The sequence below is a fragment of the Bubalus bubalis genome, chromosome 6, assembly GCF_019923935.1.
Source record: "Bubalus bubalis isolate 160015118507 breed Murrah chromosome 6, NDDB_SH_1, whole genome shotgun sequence".
NCBI lineage: Eukaryota > Metazoa > Chordata > Mammalia > Artiodactyla > Bovidae > Bubalus > Bubalus bubalis.
In genome coordinates this window covers 20,912,583-20,931,372 of record NC_059162.1, presented here as the reverse complement: position 1 = coordinate 20,931,372, position 18,790 = coordinate 20,912,583, and the positions used below count along the sequence as shown (strand labels likewise).

The 18,790-nt window shown below is 41.2% G+C and overlaps 3 protein-coding genes across 5 annotated transcripts in view; 1 reads left to right on the top strand and 2 right to left on the bottom strand.

Moving 5' to 3' along the window:
* Positions 1-18,790, bottom strand: part of LOC123465891 (myomegalin) — a 66,351-nt gene that overhangs the window by 36,188 nt on the left and 11,373 nt on the right. The window lies entirely within an intron of this gene.
* LOC102411450 (histone H2B type 2-F) overlaps positions 5,716-18,790 on the bottom strand; it is a 36,359-nt gene continuing 23,284 nt past the window's right edge. Inside the window, exon 2 of one of the 2 annotated variants that reach the window (XM_044944441.1) lies at positions 5,716-5,788. In XM_044944441.1, coding sequence (XP_044800376.1) covers positions 5,731-5,788 — 58 coding nt within the window. In that variant the 3' untranslated portion in view covers positions 5,716-5,730. Of the gene's footprint in view, positions 5,789-13,395; positions 13,939-18,790 lie in introns of those variants that run through there. The other variant, XM_006049195.3, reaches the window with a different exon arrangement.
* FCGR1A (Fc gamma receptor Ia) lies at positions 8,782-17,860 on the top strand. Its single transcript, XM_006049190.3, is given in 8 exon segments — positions 8,782-8,909; positions 9,307-9,327; positions 10,087-10,341; positions 14,154-14,405; positions 16,176-16,460; positions 17,289-17,462; positions 17,465-17,500; positions 17,503-17,860. Coding segments are annotated over 8 exon segments (1,110 nt in total). The 5' UTR covers positions 8,782-8,878; the 3' UTR covers positions 17,559-17,860.

Here is an 18,790-nt window from a genome sequence, read left to right as displayed (position 1 = left end):
GCTAGTTCCAGGCTGAGTCATAAACAAGGAAAACAATCATTACCTTGATGTTGAAGAGCTTTGGCTGCCCTCTGCCCAACACCCAAGACACACATATGCTCTGGCTGGCATGTTTTCAGTTACCACCTACATCAACTAGATCTATATTTGTCCCCACATCTCTTTCTAAACTACAGACCTATACTTTCAACTCACAACTCCTAATTCACAAGTTGATGCCTCATATGTGTCTCAGAGTCACATATGTTAAAACTCAACATACCAGCCGATCCCTGTCAGCATCACACACTACCCTCTGCCTCAACACTATGGTCAGACCCAGGTACAGCATGTTACATATGTCCCATGTTTCAACTGATCACTAAAACAATGCCCAGACCTCCTCCCATCCCTGCCTGGTACATTTACCCTCACCACCATCCAGCCTGTTGCCCATCTTGCTATCCTTTTTGGATAAACTCTCATCCTCCCAGCACAGAAATTTATTTCCAGTATAATTAACAAACAGTGCTTAAATTTATTGGATTCTCTACAGACTCACCTCTGCTTCATTACTATACCCTTCCTTTATCACCTCTTACCTCCATTAGTGTAATTAGATCAAAAAATGCCCTCCCTACAGCTAGTCTATTCAATCCCTTTGCCACACTGCGTTCTGATTGACCATTCCATGGCATAAATCTGGACATTCCACATCATCCAAGACAGCAGCCAAGCAACAGTAGTCCCTCCTCCCTTGATCATTAAGGCCCTGGAGACTGTGGGAGGCACTGGGAAAAGAACTGCAATAGATCAGCCTCTGGAGATAGTGGGTTCTGGGCTTATGTTGACTTTGAAATACTTACATATTGGAGAAGCACAAGTCTCTGACAGGGCTTGGAAATTAGGAAGCAAGGATAAAAATGAGTCACTGTGCTAGTACACCAGACCTTCTGGTTTTTCAATTTCACTGAGTCAGTTTCCTTGCAGCAGGAGTAAAGGCCACCAAAAGGCCCCTGTAAGAAATTCTCTGGAGGAAACATTCTGAAACTTGGTCTTACATGAATTCTCAGTGATCAAGATTCAGAGGTTGTCTTAGGAGCACATAGGTCTTTCTACAGGGGTAATTTTAGGTTCCTCAGGGGAGAATTTTTATCCTTTGGGGGAGCTTCCATCCCAGACCAAGCTCCAGAAACAGTAGGCTGCTTAATATGCTGGACTCTGTGTGATCATTGATTCCAGGGGTGGACAGGTGGCTCCAATTCTTTGAAGAATCCTGGTAGATGAAGTCCCAGGGCCTGCTGGGGTTGTGGGAGAATGAGTTTTATGAAGTATTGGATGTGTTATGACCTATAGAAGAACACTTTAAGAAGACTGGTGCTTCAGTAGGAAGAATCTTATCTCCCACACAAGTGACCCAGGTTTGATTGCCGGCCAAAACAATTTTTCGTCTTTTTTTCCACCACAGTGGCTTCATTTACTACCTCTATTATGTCTTTATTGCAAAGGCAATTCTCATCTATGCAAAGATCCAACAGGTAGGGGCAACACAGTCAGCTAAGGAAAGGGAGGGAAAGAATAAATGGGCAGTGTTTGGGGAAAGAAATGACTGAACACTGTGCCTTGGGACTGGGATAGGTCTGTCATCATGGAAAGATAAGTGTCTGGTGGAGTTACACAACTGTTCCTATGGGGTGCATCTTCCAAGGCAGGAAATGAGTTCTGGTGTATTTCTGGGACATGTAACATTTAGAGCTAAAATCCTTGCCACATTCCTGTGTATCACCTCTGACACCATGACATCACCTACTACCAAATGAGTGGCCTAGAATATGAAGAATACTTTTACTGTGTATTCTCTCTTTGGAAGCTAGCTTTGGAAGAAGATCAGAAGACTTCTCTCCCTTGTCATGCCTATAATATTCTGATTTTCTCTTGTCATGATGCATGTAAATGTACCCCTAAGAGATTTCAGGAATATAGAGGAAGTCTCATCCTATCCTTTAGGTTGCCATTGCATAAACTTTTCTTGAACATCCTATATATTACTTTGGACCAGAAAGATGAGGAGGCTGGTCAATAAAGACATTTCTCTCAACAGGTCACTGCACAGGTCATGGCTCAGTTGGTAAAGAATCTTTCTGCAATGAGGGAGACCTGTGTTCAGTTCCTGGGCTGGGAAGATGCCCTGGAGAAGGGAACAGGTACCCACTTCAGTATTCTGGCCTGGAAAATTCCGTGGACAGAGGAGCCTGGCGGGCTACAGTCCATGGGGTCACAAAGAGTCAGACACGACTGAGGGACTTTCATACAGGTCACCACAGCATCTCAAATGCTTACAATTGTACATTAATTTTTGGAATCTAGTATCTGAGAAGTCAGTTGTTCATTTTGAATGCTAATTATTTACCTTTTCTAACAGTCTGTCAGACAACTACAGATAACAAAGGCGTATTCAGAACTTCTGGCTAATTATTAGGTGGGTACAACAAATACAGAACAAAAGCTGTTTAGAATGAGAGAGAAACTGAAGTGTGGGAGAAGCTCTAAAAAGTGCTAAAGCCAGTCAAAACCCAGTCAGCTTTCATTGACAACCACTCAATTAATGGCAAAACTCCCTGATTTACCACATGGCCACTCCTCACAGATGAGTCTACATCAAGTGATAATGTGGACAGTTCATCTGCCAAAACAGAGAACGTGTCCTCCTTATCTCTAATCTGTTTAAATCTGCCAGCTCAGAAGGCTGAAAGTGCAAGAGAGAGAAAGACCTCTGCTTCTTTGATACATGTACAAGAAACACAGGATGGGAAAATGGGCATCATCAGTCTTGGTGTTCAGAAAAGACACAATTAAGAAGGAAGAAGGGATAATGTTGGAAGTTCAGAGGAGTGGCGGAAGACTGTGTTGTGTTGCTGTGTCCTGTGCTCAGGCATGTCTAACTCTTTGCAACCCTTTGGACTGTAGCCCTTCAGGCTCCTCTGTCCATGGAATTTTCCAGGCAAAAATACTGGAGTGGGTTGCCATTCCTTCTTTAGGGGATCTTCCCAACCCAGGGATCGAACTTGCATCTCTTGCATTGCAGGCATATTCTTTAAGACTATTCTGGTCCAAATACCTTCTGCTGATGGCCCAGTGATAAAGCAGTTGGCATCAGAGAAGCCACATAAATGACCATTTGATTCACTATGGGCAGCAGAGACAAAAGAGCAGCTGAAAGCTGGGCAAGAGCAGGCAATGAGTTTGGCACCACCATCCATCCATTCATCTGCATGCCAGAGACAGTGTCATCCTGGGTTGGTTTTTTTTTTTCCCCCTACAGTCTCCCCTGACTCTGTGGCCAGGCTTAGATCACAAAATGGCTTAGGCCAAAAATGGCTTCTCTTATGTCAGGAAAGCTATGCCTGGTTTTCTTTTTCCAGGCACCTCCCTACCCTATCTGCTTACTCTGTGAAGTTTTGCAACAGATATTGGTTCCTGGGACATGGAGTTTAAAAGCCAGCATGGTTCCACTGTATCTTGTTGCCTTACACCTCACTCCAGCTGTCCCGGACTAGAAAGTGAGGGGCAGAGAACCAGGATAATATATCTTGGGTGACAGTGCTGACCGCTGCAAGGACTATTCCCATAGAAGAATGATGCCTGAGGTTGGCTTGCAAGGAAGCTGTAGTTCTTATCTTTTATCTTTCTGAGTAGACTGATGCCATGTGTGGCCTATGAAAGTCTTAGGATTCTGAATGTTTAGTTGCAGCTAAGAACTAGCTAAGAAGGACTGATTCTGAAGCTGAAGCCCCAATACTTTGGCAAAGTAAAGAGCGACTCATTAGAAAAATTCCTGATACTGGGAAAGATTGAAGGCAGGAGGAGAAGGGGACAACAGAGGACAAAGATGGTTGGATGGTATCACCAACTCAATGGACATGAGTTTGAGCAAGCTCTGGGAGATGGTGAAGGACAGGGAAGCCTGGCGTGCTGCAGTCCATGGGGTCTCAAAGATTCGGACATGACTGAGCCACTGAACAGCAGCTTTCCTGGTGGCTCAGCAGTAAAGAATCTGCCTATTATGCAGGAGACACAGGTTCAATCTCTGGGTCTGGAAGATCCCCTGGGGAAAGAAATGGCAACCCACTCCAGTATTTTTGCCTGGGAAAATCCATGGACAGAGGAGCCTAGGGAGCTACAGTCCATAGGGTTGCAAGAGTCGGACACGACTTAGCAACTAAATCATCACCACTACCAAGAAAACTCCCTAAATGAGCAAAATTCTTCCAAATTTTCAATGAAGACAAATTTTTATTGAGGTATAATAGACATACAACATTATATTAGTTTCAGGTGTCCAACATAATGACTCAATATTTGCATATGTTGCATTATGATCACTGCAATGTCTAGTTAACATTAATCACATAATTTTTTTCTTGTGATGAGAACTTTTAAGATTTACTCTCTTAGAAACTTTCAAATATGCAATACAGTACAATTAACTATAATTGCCATGAGTGAAAGCTGCTCAGTCATGTCCAACTCTTTGTGAGCCAGGCCAGAATTCTCCAACCCAGAATACTGGAGTGGGTAGCCTTTCCCTTCCCCAGGGGATCTTCCAGAACCCAGATCTACTGCATTGCAGGTGGATTCTTTACCAGCTGGGCCGCAAGGGCAGCCCAAGAATACTGGAGTGGGTAGCCTATACCTTCCCCAGTGGATCTTCCCAACCCAGGAATTGAACTGGGGTCTCCTGCACTGCAGGTGGATTCTTTACCAACTGAGATATGAGGGAAGCCTCATGGTTGCCATACTGTACGTTATATCCCGATGGCGTGTTTTATAATTGGAAGTCTGTGCCTTTTGACCTCCTTCACCCATTCTGTTCACCACTCACTACCCACCTCTGGTAACCACCAATCTGTTCTCTGTAACTATAAGCCCCCCTCTTTTTCTTTTAAGATTTTATGTAAAAACCCAAACAAACTTTTTGGCCAGTCCAATACATAGAAGTGAGATCACATGGTATTTGTCTTTCTCCATCAGACTTATTTCACTTAGCATAATGTCCACAAGGTCCATCCATGTTGTTGCAAATGGCAAGATTTCATATCTTTTTATGGCTGAATAATATTCCTCTGTGTATGTGTGTATGCTGAATTTTCTTTATCCATTAATTTGTTGATGGACAGTTATAGTTTCCACATCCTAGCTATTATAAATAATGCTGCAGTGAACATGGGAATGCATGTAGTTTTTTGAGTTAGTATTTTCAGATTTTTCACTTGTTTCATAAACAATATAGACATCATTGCTTTACAGTCTCTATGATAACTCCAATATCTCTAACATTTCAAGGGTTAGTTTCTAAAAGGCTATCTTAGGACCCAAGAAACCTGATCTCTGGCATTTCTACCTATCATAAAGCCTGTTCAGTAAGTCATGCATTATTTAACATTGCATCTGGAAATGGTTATTACCATTGTTTCCTATTTGGATGGTTATCTCATTTCCTCCTTCAAAATATCTAAAAAGTATGGCTTAGGAACACATTCTCAATTTTTAGGTGAAAAGTAGTCTTTGAAGACATCAAACACAATAAAATACTTCCTTAAATGACAGTGAAATACATGGATTGGGAACCAGGAAAGGAAGAGTGTTCTCTTAGGAGGCAGCAAAATTGATAGAGAAGTTGAAATTATGCCACCTACCCCTCATGTCCTACGTAAGAGGGAAGTTCTTACCTTATATAACCAGTAGATGGAGCTACCAAGATGAAAAATAAATTTTGGTCTGGTTTAATTCTTTTCTGACCCAGGTGCTCCTGAAAATTTGAAAACATTTCAGTCTTTTTTCATTTTTTTGTGTTTCAATATTGATGGTTTCTTTTGATTTGTCATTAAGTCCACTTTTAAGTCAAAATCTTTCAATATTGGCAGTTTCATATGGCTCAACATAATAGATTAACCTAATGAAAAAAGTTCATATTTGCTTATACATTGCTTTATATACTTCAAACTTTTCCAATTTACTTCCATTGACACAGTGTAAAAGTATCCTTTTTCTTTCATTCTTTCCAACTTGATATCATCAATAATTTTTACAAATGTGAAGAGGAGGTTGTGGGAACTCCTATTTCATAGCTGGTCAGTCAGAAGCACAGGTGAAGTGGGGGGCAGTCTTGTGGGACTGAGCCCTGGCCATGTGGGGTCTACACTTTGAGTAGTTAGTATCAGAACTGCTTATTGCGGTGGTGGGGGGGCGGAATTCATACATCTGGTATCAGAAGTGTCGTAAGTAGGGGAAATAATTTTTTTCTTTTAGTATGTATGAAAGAAAAAGCACCCTTAAACTCACTTACCTTAGGGAAGAAGGAGAGTGCCACAAATCTGATGTTGGAAATGGTCTTTCCCCACGTGAGTTTTCTGAACTGAACGAACTGCCATCTATTTGAGCTAGGATAACATATTCCTAACCAAAACAGGGAGAATAATGATGTGATCCCAGGAAGTCCTTGCACTCCTAGACCTCTAATCTTATCTATTTCATTTGGTTTCATAGTTCATAGTTCTTGAAACTGTAGAGACAGAACTGAAGGCTGGGCCGTGTTTGGGGCAGTGATGTCTCTATGGTTGAACTAAGGCTTGGATCTACAAGCGAGATCTAGTGGATTGAGTATAAAGGGGAAGAATATGGTTGTAACTAAGAACCACCTTAATCCTCCCTGAGTTAGCATTTGTCATTCTCTTACTTAAACTGCTCCTAAGAATTTTTTATAGATATAAATTCTCCTAATGCCTCTTGTGAGCATCATGACATACATTGATCATTAAATATTAGAGACTACTCTCTTCCTTAGTTAAAATGATTGCTCTTTTTTACATGAATTCAAACTTACATCCTCAAATTTTGGAAATTATAGATGCTTACTAGAAAAAAAGTATTTCATCCTTCCAGGTTATGGATCTCTTTCATTCCTCTTCTGTAACAATACTTCTTCCCCCATATTTTCCTGGTCAGTGAAACACATTCACTCATTTTCAAAGCAGCAGCTGTTTTGCTAGAAAGCAGGAATTGTAAGGGATGAAGAAGGTACTGTTATAATCTACTGGTGAGAATGTAAAGGAAACCAAACTGCCTGGTTTTGAATCCTGCCTCTACTTTTTACAACCTTGGTCAAGTTACCAAATTCCTCTCTGGCTAGTTTTGTTTATAAAATGGAGAGAACAGTGTGTCTACTCATAGTTTACAGTGAGGATTAAATGAGAAAATACATATCGAGCATGTTTTCCTGGCTTATAATAAGCACTCTACAGTTACATGAAATGATGATGATAACAGACAACCTAACAATCTTTCCAAAGTTGGGGTTGGTGGCTGGAATGTACATTTTGTCTGGCAGAGCAATGCTGGTTCTAGGACTGCACCCATGGGAATAACAAGTTGACTATTTAAAGATAAGATTATTCATTGCAGTGCTGGTCATAACAGTAAAACATTAGAAATAACCTTCATGAAGAGACGTTAGTGAAATAAAGTATGGTACAGCTACACAACGGAAAACTTTGGAGACAAAATAGTATAATAGTTTGGAATACAGACTTCGAGAGTAAACTGGAGTGAGCTGAGGCTTCTCCCATCTCTCCCAGAACATCTTGAGTTATTCTTAGACCTTTCTTTCTTGCTTTTCATTCTATAAGTCAGCTATAGAGCCATAATAATTTCAAAATCTCAGTGGCATAAAACAGTAAGCATTTATTTCTCACTAGAAGTTTGCAGGGCAGATGGAGCAGCTCTACTTCAGGGTTAGGATAGCTCCGCCTCACAACAGAGCTAGTTAGCCAGAATACATTCTTATCATGACAATCACAGAAGTATAAGAGGATGAGAGACAATACATGAAGCTTCCTAAGGCCTAGGTTCAGAATGAACACATCTGTTTCCATCCACGTTTCATTGGTCACTGAAAATCACATGGATGAGCCAAATCCAAGGGTCAGAGAAATACCCCCAGTCATGAAGCTGTAGAGATGGGGTAGATTCGAGGAGTGATAAGAAATTGGAGCCAGTAATTTAATCTACATTATTTGTCATCATTTTAAATTGTCTGTCAGTAAGATTGTTACCCAAGTCTCTCTTTGTACTCGTTGAATTCATCCTTGTTTCTGTTTAGTTTACTTTCTCTCATAACAGAATACCTAAAAATTTCTTTGTATCTTTGCAACTCTGACTCAGGAACCAGCTCACTTTGGTGGCATAAGGGCTTCCCATCTGGACTCTGAAACTCCCTCTGAGGGATATTTCCACCCATATATATGAGTTGTTTTTCTTCTCTATAGTACTCACATTAAATATTGAACTTCCTTGGATTCAGCCAAGATAAATATTCCCAAATTCATAGTCTTTTAGGGGATGGCTTTTTTAAAAACCAAAATAGGATATTAAATCCTGCATGTTTTTCCAGAGGTACAGAGGCTGGTTTGCACAGATGAGTAACTCTTCACATGCCTCATCAACACTGATATAGATAATCTGGATTCAAATGATCAGGTTTTGAAGGCATTAGCCAGTCTTTGAACCAATTTTTTTTAAATGGAGATTTGCCGTAGTCTGGCCCCAAGAAACAGAATTGGTGGAGAGAGAATATAATCAGAAGAGAATGTCAAAACTTTAGCCCTTCCCTTGGATTCTATAAATTCCATAAACCCAAAATCCAGAGTGTCAAACTGGGGGAGATGAGCCTAGAAGTATGAAAATGAGATCATGCCTCAAGAATTAGGGATGCATTTCCCAGAAAAAGAGCATGATGAAAAACGGTTTCCTTCCTCTTTTCTAATCTTGACTCCAGAACCCCAAACAGAAACTCTTTAATGTCTTGTGTGTTACAGATTTCACGGTTCCTGTCAGATTGGAGATGTGGCTCATGATAGCTCTGATCCTTGGGGGTAAGTTGGGTTTAGAAAGGGGTAACTAGAAGGCTCTGGCTGTGGGGACTCAGGACTTTTTGTCTTCCTTTGGTATCCTAGGCTAGAACTCACGAGTATGGAGACAACTGTTTCTATGCTTCCATGGTTTACTCGTGTCTATTGTATCAAAAAACTGGGGAGGGAAACTCTGAGGTAACAATAAGCCTGGAAGCAGGGTGTCAAAATAAAGCCCCACCAATAACCATCTGTAGGCTGTTCATTATCACCAGTACCCGATTTTGGAAAAGTGGGTAAAAAGAAACTCAAGAGACCTAAATTGGTCCCTCAGAGTCCATGTTAATTCTGTTTCCTCAATTCTCCCTTCCTTGTCATCTCCCACTGACCAACTGCTGTCTCTGTTCTTTGTCTCTTACAGCTCCAGTTGCTGAGCAAGTGGGTGAGTAACTCAACTTCTTTTCCTGTCACAGAATGGGTCCCCTTATTCTAAAGAAGAGAGTAGAGGGAGAGGACAGAAAGGAGAAAGATTTATAAATGATGTAAAATTCCCTATATTCAGAGTATGATTGTGACCAAATCCTGGTTTTTAAGGTTTCTCTGTAAAATTTTCCAAATGCACCCTGATCTCTTGATTAAATGCCTAAAAAATGTGTATATAATAATAAGAAAGGACCAAAATTGCAAAAGCATAGATGTAGTTCTGCTGTGTTTTCCAATACCCCCCACACCATTCCCCTTTAGACGAAAACTATTTATTTTTTCTTCTCCTCAGAGAGAACCAAACAGGTACTGAAGGTTTCAAAGTGTAGAGTTTGAATCTAGATTTCCAACACAGATGTTAATTAAAGTCTGAGGTTAACCTTCAGAGACAGAACAGTACAGAAGATAGGAGAATCAGTTCCAGTTTGCTCTAGTTTAAAACCATGATTCATGCTTACCAACGAGACCTAAATTAGTCAATTATTTCTCAGGAACCCCAAATCTCCAATAGCCAGATGCAGCTTTAATAACATGAATAGAACTCTGCTGCAGGATCTGGATACTCTTAATGGTTAGCTTTTGTAGTTTTCTACTTGCCTATTTTTCAATCTGAGTATTGATACTGGATTTTTTTTTCATTGTGCTAGCCATATCTTGCCAGTTGCTCAGACTTCCTTTTTATTCCACTTGATCTTCTTTTCTTTTAATCCCCAAGCAGACCCCACAAAGGCAGTGATCACTTTGAAGCCTCCATGGGTCAGTGTATTCCAAGAAGAAAATGTAACCTTATTGTGTGAGGGGCCCCACCGGCCTGGGGACACTACTACGCAATGGTTTCTCAACGGCACAGCCCTCAAGACCCTGGCCCCCAGATACAGTATTAACAGTGCTACATTCGATGACAGTGGTGAATACAAGTGCCAGACAGGCCTCTCAATCCTAAGTGACCCAGTACAGCTAGAAATCCACAGTGGTAAGTATGCATGGAACAGGAGGGCTAGAAATCACAAGGTCTTCATTGGTGTTTTCTCCTTCCTGGATGCCGTGTGTGTGTGTGTGTGTGTGTGTGTGTGTGTACCGATTTATCTGAGTATGCGTCTCAGCTCTATGTGTCTACCAGGTAAAAGTCAAGATACTCAAAACATAACATTAGGTTTCTTAAACTGTGCCCCAACACCTCATCTAGGGCAGCTCTTCAGTTCAGTTCAGTTCAGTCACTCAGTCATGTCCGACTCTTTGCGACCCCATGAATCACAGCACGCCAGGCCTCCCTGTCCATCACCAACTCCCAGAGTTCACCCAGACTCATGTCCATCGAGTCAGTGATGCCACCCAGCCATCTCATCCTCCGTCGACCCCTTCTCCTCCTGCCCCCAATCCCTCCCAGCATCAGAGTCTTTTCCAATGAGTCAACTCTTTGCATGAGGTGGCCAAAGTACTGGAGTTTCAGCTTTAGCATCATTCCTTCCAAAGAAATCCCAGGGCTGATCTCCTTCAGAATGGACTGGCTGGATCTCCTTGCAGTCCTTAGGGTCTAAGTTTTAATCTAGATACTCTACTAAGACTTTATTTTTCAAAGTTATCTCGTTCTGTTGAAAAAGTTATGCCTGCACACATAGTAAATAGTAATTCAGGGAAATGAACAATCACATTTCCTTCCCACCCAAACCCCAAGTCCTGCAGTTATCTTCCACAAAAACGAAACTGTTAATATATATGAACTCCCAAGTCTTGCAGTTACCTTCCACAAAAATGAAAATGTAAGTATATATACATTTGTTTTTAAAAGTGGTTGATAGAATACTCCATATACTATCTTACACCTTACTTTTATCACTTAAAATACTTTGGCTGTCTGTTTATATCAATAGAAATCTACTTCCAACTTTTATAATTAACCATTATATTGGTAAACCTCTATTGTTTCCATTTTTTGCTTTTACAATCAGTGCCTGCAGTAAACATCTTTATATACATAGTCTGGGGCACATTTCACATATATTGGTAATATAATATTCTGGACATGAAATTACTGTGAGACTTTGAGAATTAAAAACTTTGGTGAATGGAAGCAGAGAAAACAATCTCCACCCACTTAAATCTGTAAGAGGTTCCTACTTATCAAGAAATGGAGACTAGTATTTTTTAGGGCAAAATGTTTCATTATTCAGGACAAATCATTCAGTTGGGTGATTCAGTTATTCAAAAGCAATGTTAAAACTTCTTTGTAATTATTAATCAAAAGTTAACTCATACTGGAGGCAGAATTAGATTTATGTAGACCAGGGTGCTTTTGGAGGAAATGTGCTTTAGCCAAGGAAATGTTGAGAACGTCAGAGCAAATGCTAGGTGTTCCTTACATGTCTCTTAAGACTCCGAGACTCAGTTCCTATGCGAGAGAGGTAAGGGAAGCTGACAGAACTGTTTAAACATGAGATTTTGTATAATTCAAGCAGAAGCAGAAACATTTCATAGTTCAAATAACAAAAGATGAGCTAGGGCTGGGAAGGGGCCATTTTCTTTGCTTCTGCACAGACTCTTGAACTTCAAACACACACAGAACACACACACAGAAGTCGCTCAGTCGTGTCCAACTCTTTGTGACCCCATGGACTGTAGCCCACCAGGCTCCTCGGTCCATGGGATTTTCCAGGCATGAATACTGGAGTGGGTTGCCGTTTCCTTCTCCACTGATGACTTATTGAGAAAAATATCTTTTACATTATTTGTTACAGTATACTACATATCTTTTACATTATATTTTGGGCTTCCCTGATAGCTCAGTTGGTAAAGAATCCGCCCGCAATGCAGGAGACCTGGGTTCCATCCCTGGGTTGGGAAGATCCCCTGTTGAAGGGAAAGGCTACCCACTCCAGTATTCTGGCCTGGAGAATTCCATGGACTGTAGAGTCCATGGGGTCACAAAGAGTCAGACACGACTGAGTGACTTTACATATATTATATACATTATATTTTAATGTAAAATTTTATTGAAGTATATCATGTGTGCTTACAAGCTAAGTCGCTTCAGTCATGTCCAACTCTTTGTGACCCTATTGATCATAGCCAGAACATTTCTAGAATCACAGAAATTCCCTCTTGCCGATTTCTTGTCACTACCCTCAACACTGACTTCTAATACTGGGTATGTGCTCAGTTGCTCAGTCCAACATTTTTATACATGTCTTTTACTGTTGTTTTAGTTGCTAAGTTGTGTCTGATTCATGTGATTCTTTGTATATTCTGGATATATTAGGTAGCATTTTGATCAAAATTCGTGTTAAATCTGGTATCAATTCCTTGATGTGTGTTGAAAATTGCTTTGTGGCCTACTATGTGCTCATTTTTTAATCACTGTTGCATGTGTCTTTGTACAGGATGTGAATTTTCTTTTTTTAAGGTACATCATTCTATAAATCCTGAAATCAAGTCTATTAATTGTATCATTCAAATATTTATATCTTTATTAGTAGTTTTGACAGTTTCTGATGGAAGCATGTTAAAATTTCCCACTGTGTGTGTGGAGGCAGAAAGCAAAGGTGTCTGTGTGTTTGGGCAGTGCAGTCTTTGAGCACCTTTTGGCTGGGAATGAAAATATGGGAATAAAGAATGTTCATTCTATTTAGAAACACTATGGCAGCATCCTAGACTGTAAAAACCATACACCATATAGCATGGAATACATGCTGTCCATTCTTAGATAAATTCTGGAGGGAGGAAAAGCACTATTATCTCTTCTCCTCTTTCGTCCTGTAAGAACCTCATCCTCATTTAGCTAAGCCAACTGCCCCAAGGGAGATAAAATAAAGTAGGCCTTTTGGGGTATGTATGGAGATGAACATCAAAAGGGAGAGCTCATTTGATTTGGAGTTTGTTTTTACCAGCTATGTCACTGATTTGCACATATGTGAGCATTCCTATCAATTTAGAAGCATATATATATATAGACATACACACACTTACATACGCTTGCCATTCTGTGTGTTTGTCTTAGTATGTGTGATACCATTAACAAATTAGTCAGGAGTTAGAATGTATTAGTTTTTTATTGCTGTGTAACAAATTACCACAACTTTAGCAGCCTAAAACAACATACATTTATTATCTTTCCATGGGTCAGGAGTCTTGGCACAGCTTGGTTGGTGCTCTGCTGAGGCTGCAGTCAGGGTGTTGACTGGGCTATGTTCCTCCCGGCAGCTCTTCCAACCTCCCATGATCATGGCAGGACTCAGTTTTTTGCAGTTGTAGGATGAGGTCCCCGCCATTTTACTGGCTGTCAGCTGGAGGCCAGTCTCATTTCCTGAAGACCCCCTTCTTTGTGGCCCTCACACAGGCCCTCTCACAACATGTCAGCTCACTTCTTCAAGGCTGGCAGGAGTCTCCTGCAGCCCAGTCAGCTAAGACAACTTCATATAATGTAACATCATCATAGGAGTGGCATTTCAGAAACTTTGCCATATTCTGTTGACTGGAAGTAAGTCATAGGTTCCAGCCACATGCAAGAATGTGACTCACTGGGGGCATTTTAAAATGCTGCCTACCACATAGAGTAAGTTGTTTTTGTCCCAACCTGGAAAGAAAAAGTAAGAAGGGCCTGCTGGTAAAGATTACTTTTCTTCCTAGCAAAGCTAAAGATATTTGAGGAACAGGAGACAGACCTTAAATTCAACAGAGTTCTAAAGTTGGAACGTTACAAAGTGAAAAAAGATAAACCCACAGGGTCCAGCTTTGGCTTTCTTGTACCTCTGCCACCATATACACACATTTTGTGCCCATATTTTCCAGACTGGCTACTACTCCAGGTCACCAGCAGAGTCTTCACAGAAGGGGACCCTCTGGCCTTGAGGTGTCATGCATGGAAGAATATGCTGGTGTACAAAATGCTTTTCTACAAAGATGGCAAGCCCTTTAGGTTTTCTAATCAGGATTCTGAATTCACCATTCTGCAAACCAACTTGAGTCACAATGGCATCTATCACTGCTCGGGTGAGAGAAGGCGTCGCTACACATCAGCAGGAGTATCTATCACTATAAAAGGTACTATATCTAAATAGTCATAGAGCTATTAGTTATAAGAACCAGAAGAACCATCATAAATTATCACTTCAATTAGCAAGTGAAGAAACTGAACTTCAGAGAGGTAAACTGCCTTTAAGAAGGCCACACAATGACCAGTGGCTGGGCTGGGAGCAGAACTGAGGTCTTCTGAGTCCCTGTCCATTGCTCTTTCCAGTATACCACAGTGCCCCATCACTAATTCCAGGAACTAACGTCAAGGCCATGCCATAGTGGGAATCTACTTCACCCATTGTATTTTAGTTGCAAGGAACAGAGATGCACTCAAGGTAGGTAGGAAGATTATTAGAAAATAACTCAATGAAACTTCATAAAAATTCCATAGTGAGGAAGACATTAGGATGTGGTTATACTTTCCATCTATCTCCCAGGGACCACGCGGCCTCTCTGGTTCCACTTCCCTCTGAACATCTGCTAATTAAGTAGTTCCCTCTGTCCTAGTTTGCATGTGGCTCTTGATATAACTCTTTCATGGCCTTTATCTTAGTAGTCATAACCACTAGCAACTTCTGTCTGAAAAATAGTTCATTCCTATGGAAAAAAAATTATTGTCCCAGATTATTTCTTTCTGTCTTTTTGACTGCACCACACAACTTGAGGGATCTTACTTCCCTGACCGGGATCAAACCCTGCCCCGACTGCAGTGGAAGCACTGAGTCCTAACCACTGGATCTCCAGGGAATTCCCCTCCAGATTATCTTTTGAGTCAGAAACACAAGTATTGAGTCACTGAACTGGCTGAGGGGTGGGGTGTTGTTGAGGTCCTTAGTGGACTGGAACCTGGTGGTCCGGAGTCAACAATAAGAAAGTAAAGGAGAGAAAGAGGCTGATATGCGTTGGTTTACACAGAAAGCCAATAAAGCTCCTGGCACAGGGCTTGCTCTGTTCACGGAGGCCTCAGGCACCCTCTCAATGGGGTGAAGGCGCAGAGCACCTTCTTGAGAGGGTCTTAGAAGCCTGGGCAGGAAAGTGAACTCCGAGGGCCTCTGTGCTCCAAAGAAATAGCCTGAGAGAGAGAGAGAGAGAGAGAAAGAAAGAGAAAGAAAGACACAGGGACCAGAGCTCTGATGGAGGAAAGGCGTTTTATTCAACATTATGTAGGTATTTATACTGTCTTACAAGATAGCTATTTTCAGCAGAGATAAAATCAAAACTTACAAGTTATCAAGAAAACATGAGGTCATCCACATGAAAGAGATTTGTAAATAACCACTTTTACCATATGGCTCATAAAAAGGAAGAGGGTACTTATTACTGTATAGAAAAACTAACGAAGGAAATGCCTGGATTCCTCAGTCCTGGGACAGGCTTGCCTCTCCTCTTAATTCCTGAATATTCAGGAATTAATAAGGAGCAGAGAATTCCTGACAGATCCAAAACAGCACACAGGAAGCCTCCTGTTAAATGCTTCCTGACAGAGTGTCAGTGTCCACTCCCGGTTAAACATTACCAGAGGGTCATATAATAAATGACATGGCTATTTAGTGAAGCATGAACTACGTAGAGGTATTCTCCCCAGAAGAATATAGTCAAGCTAGTAACTGTAAGTATGTCTATGAGGAAATCCTAAGAATACCTTTCTGCTAGAAGTGGAGAAACTCTGTCTTATAGATATATTCTCCAGGGGCAGGTTTCCCAAAATGGGTAGGAGTATATCTTCTGTTAAAAAAACAAATAAAAGAACCTTGACACTGATGCAGGCCACCCTCTCCCTATCAACTTTTTCTTCAGAGCTATTTCCAGCCCCAGTGCTGAGAACATCCTTCTCATCCCCTCACCAAGAGGGGAATCTAGTCAACCTGAGCTGTGAAACAAAGTTGCCCTCAGAGAAGCCTGGTCTGCAGCTTTACTTCTCCTTCTATGTGGGAAACAAGACCCTAATGAGCAGGACCACATCCTCTGAATACCAGACATTCATTACTAAAAAAGAAGACCGTAGGCTATACTGGTGTGAAGCTGCCACAGGAGATGGGAATCTTATCAAGCGCAGCCCTGAGCTGGAGCTTCCGGTGCTTGGTGAGTAGGAACGAGGGGAACTGACTGATACACAAGGAGACATACCCTTCCCTCCTCTGGGACTGAGATCTCATGACACTTTTTTCACAGCCCACCCAGGAAAAAAACCATGAACAGGTATTTGCACTCTTGATTCAAAACTTCACTGTTCTCCTCATAAACTTCCTTAAATTTCCTTTCCTTTCTCTTTCTTCTCTTTCCTTCCTCCATTTATTTCCTCCCTTCTTTTCCTTTCTCTGTATTTTCTCCTGCCTCCTCTCTCTCCCTCTTCTGTCTCTCTTCCTCCTTTCTTCCCTCCCTCTTTCACCAATAATCTGATAAAAAAATACATTGAATTCTTCCTATTTTATAGGTCTGGGGATATAAAGACACTGGGGTACAGTTTTTTTACTTCAGAGAGCTCACATGGTAGATTGGTGAGACGGGGGCTTTGTGGATTGCACATGAATACCTGCCTGCCCAAGTGTCTACGTATGGCTGAGGTAGAGGGAATATGAGCTCCAGAACAAAGACTCTTTGGGGAAAAATGTTTATCTTCAAACTAAATTCTAATCTTTAAATGGCACAGATAGCAGTTGTTGCTAAAACTAGGAAGTAAGTGCACTGGCAAGGCCCTGGCAGTTAGGCTCTTAAGAGGAGCATGCCCCCTGTCCATAACCATAGAGCCCAGCTCGAGCTACCACCAGCTCCTTCCTGCCCCCCAAAGCCCCAGCGTCTCCCTCAGGCACAGACATAGCAAGTCTCAGCCAACCTTCTCTTCCAAACATAACTCAGCCAGATCCCTCTGGTTTCTAAATAGCATGTATCCTCTGTCATTTTCTTTTACAGGCCTCCAGTCAACAACTCCTGTCTGGTTTCATTTTCTTTTCTATCTGGCAATGGGGATAATGTTTTTGGTGGACAGTGTTTTATGTATTATAATACATAAGGAACTACAAAGAAAGAAAATGTGGAATTTAGAAATCTATTTGGACTCTCTGGACTCTGGTCATGGGAAGGAGGTACCTCCTACCTTCAAAAACATAGACAATTAAAAGAAAGTGGAAATGTCAGAAACAAGAACAACTGCAAGAAAGGACACACCAGGAGAAGCCCTGAGGGGGTGGACTGTGGCTGTCATGCCATGGGTGCCCAGAGGTCCAGAGGCCCCTTCCCCTCTTCTCTGTGTAAGCACGGGGCACAAACACCCAAATGTTGACAGACACGAGAACTGCGACTCCCATGGCACCTAACTCTTCAATAAAGCAAATAAATGAGGTTGACTTCAATGGAAATAAACTGGAAAAGTTGGTAACAAGGATGATTTTAAGACTTACTCTAAAGAAAAAGTTTTTTTAAACTTGGAAGTCAAGTCTAACCTGATTATCCTATTAAAATAATAAATTATTGTTATCAAATTATTTATGAGCAAGAATTTATTTACAGAGACAGGGTGGAAAAGTAAGTGTGTGTATATGTAAGAGATTAAGATAGAGAAAGAGAAAGGGGAAGAATATGAGGGAGACAAGAGGAAACAGTATAAACAAAAAAAAGAAGAACTATAACCCACAAATGAATCTGGGTGACTGAGAATGAGAGAGTTTATACTTCTTGGTGTCTGGGTGGTGCCTTGATGACTTTTCTGTATTGCATACACCTCAAAGAGATACAAGAAGAAACTCATGATTAAAAATGGGTGTATCACTTTTGCCCTTTCCTTTGAGGTTTTCTCATAACCTCTCTGTGATCAGAGACTTGCGACTTGAAGCAGATGGAAGAGCACCATAGCCCCCTGTGCTTCCTTAGTCTGTGGACAATGAGAACGTCCTTCTCCCCTTCATCTTAAGAAAAAAAGTACAGTAACTGTCATCTCAACATAAATATAACTCCAACAGTTGTATTAAAAGAAATGGTCATAGATCATCATAGGAGCCTTATTGGTTACCCATATTTGGTCTTATGGACTGTGGAAACAGAAATTAGAATTGCAGGGAATTAGTTCCATAGGAAAGAGGCCCAAAGACCCTCTCTGGAGAGACTGTCTGTAGAAGACTCTAGCCTGAGGAATTGGGAATTGAAGCAGGAAGTGACAGTCACACTCAGAGGAGACAATTACATTCTACCCTCACGAGGTGGATGGAATTTCAGGAATAGGGCTCCCTGGGGACGGAAAGTTGGGGGCAGACATGGACAAAGACCTGGCGGAAATTGTAATGAAGCCGATCATCGTTAACATATCCGCAAGTACTTCCTTCTTCCCCATGCTTTTCTTTTGTGCTTCCTATCCGGAGTTTTACATGCTTGTATCGTTGCCACAGTATTTTCTCATATATACTTTAGTATACTTAACA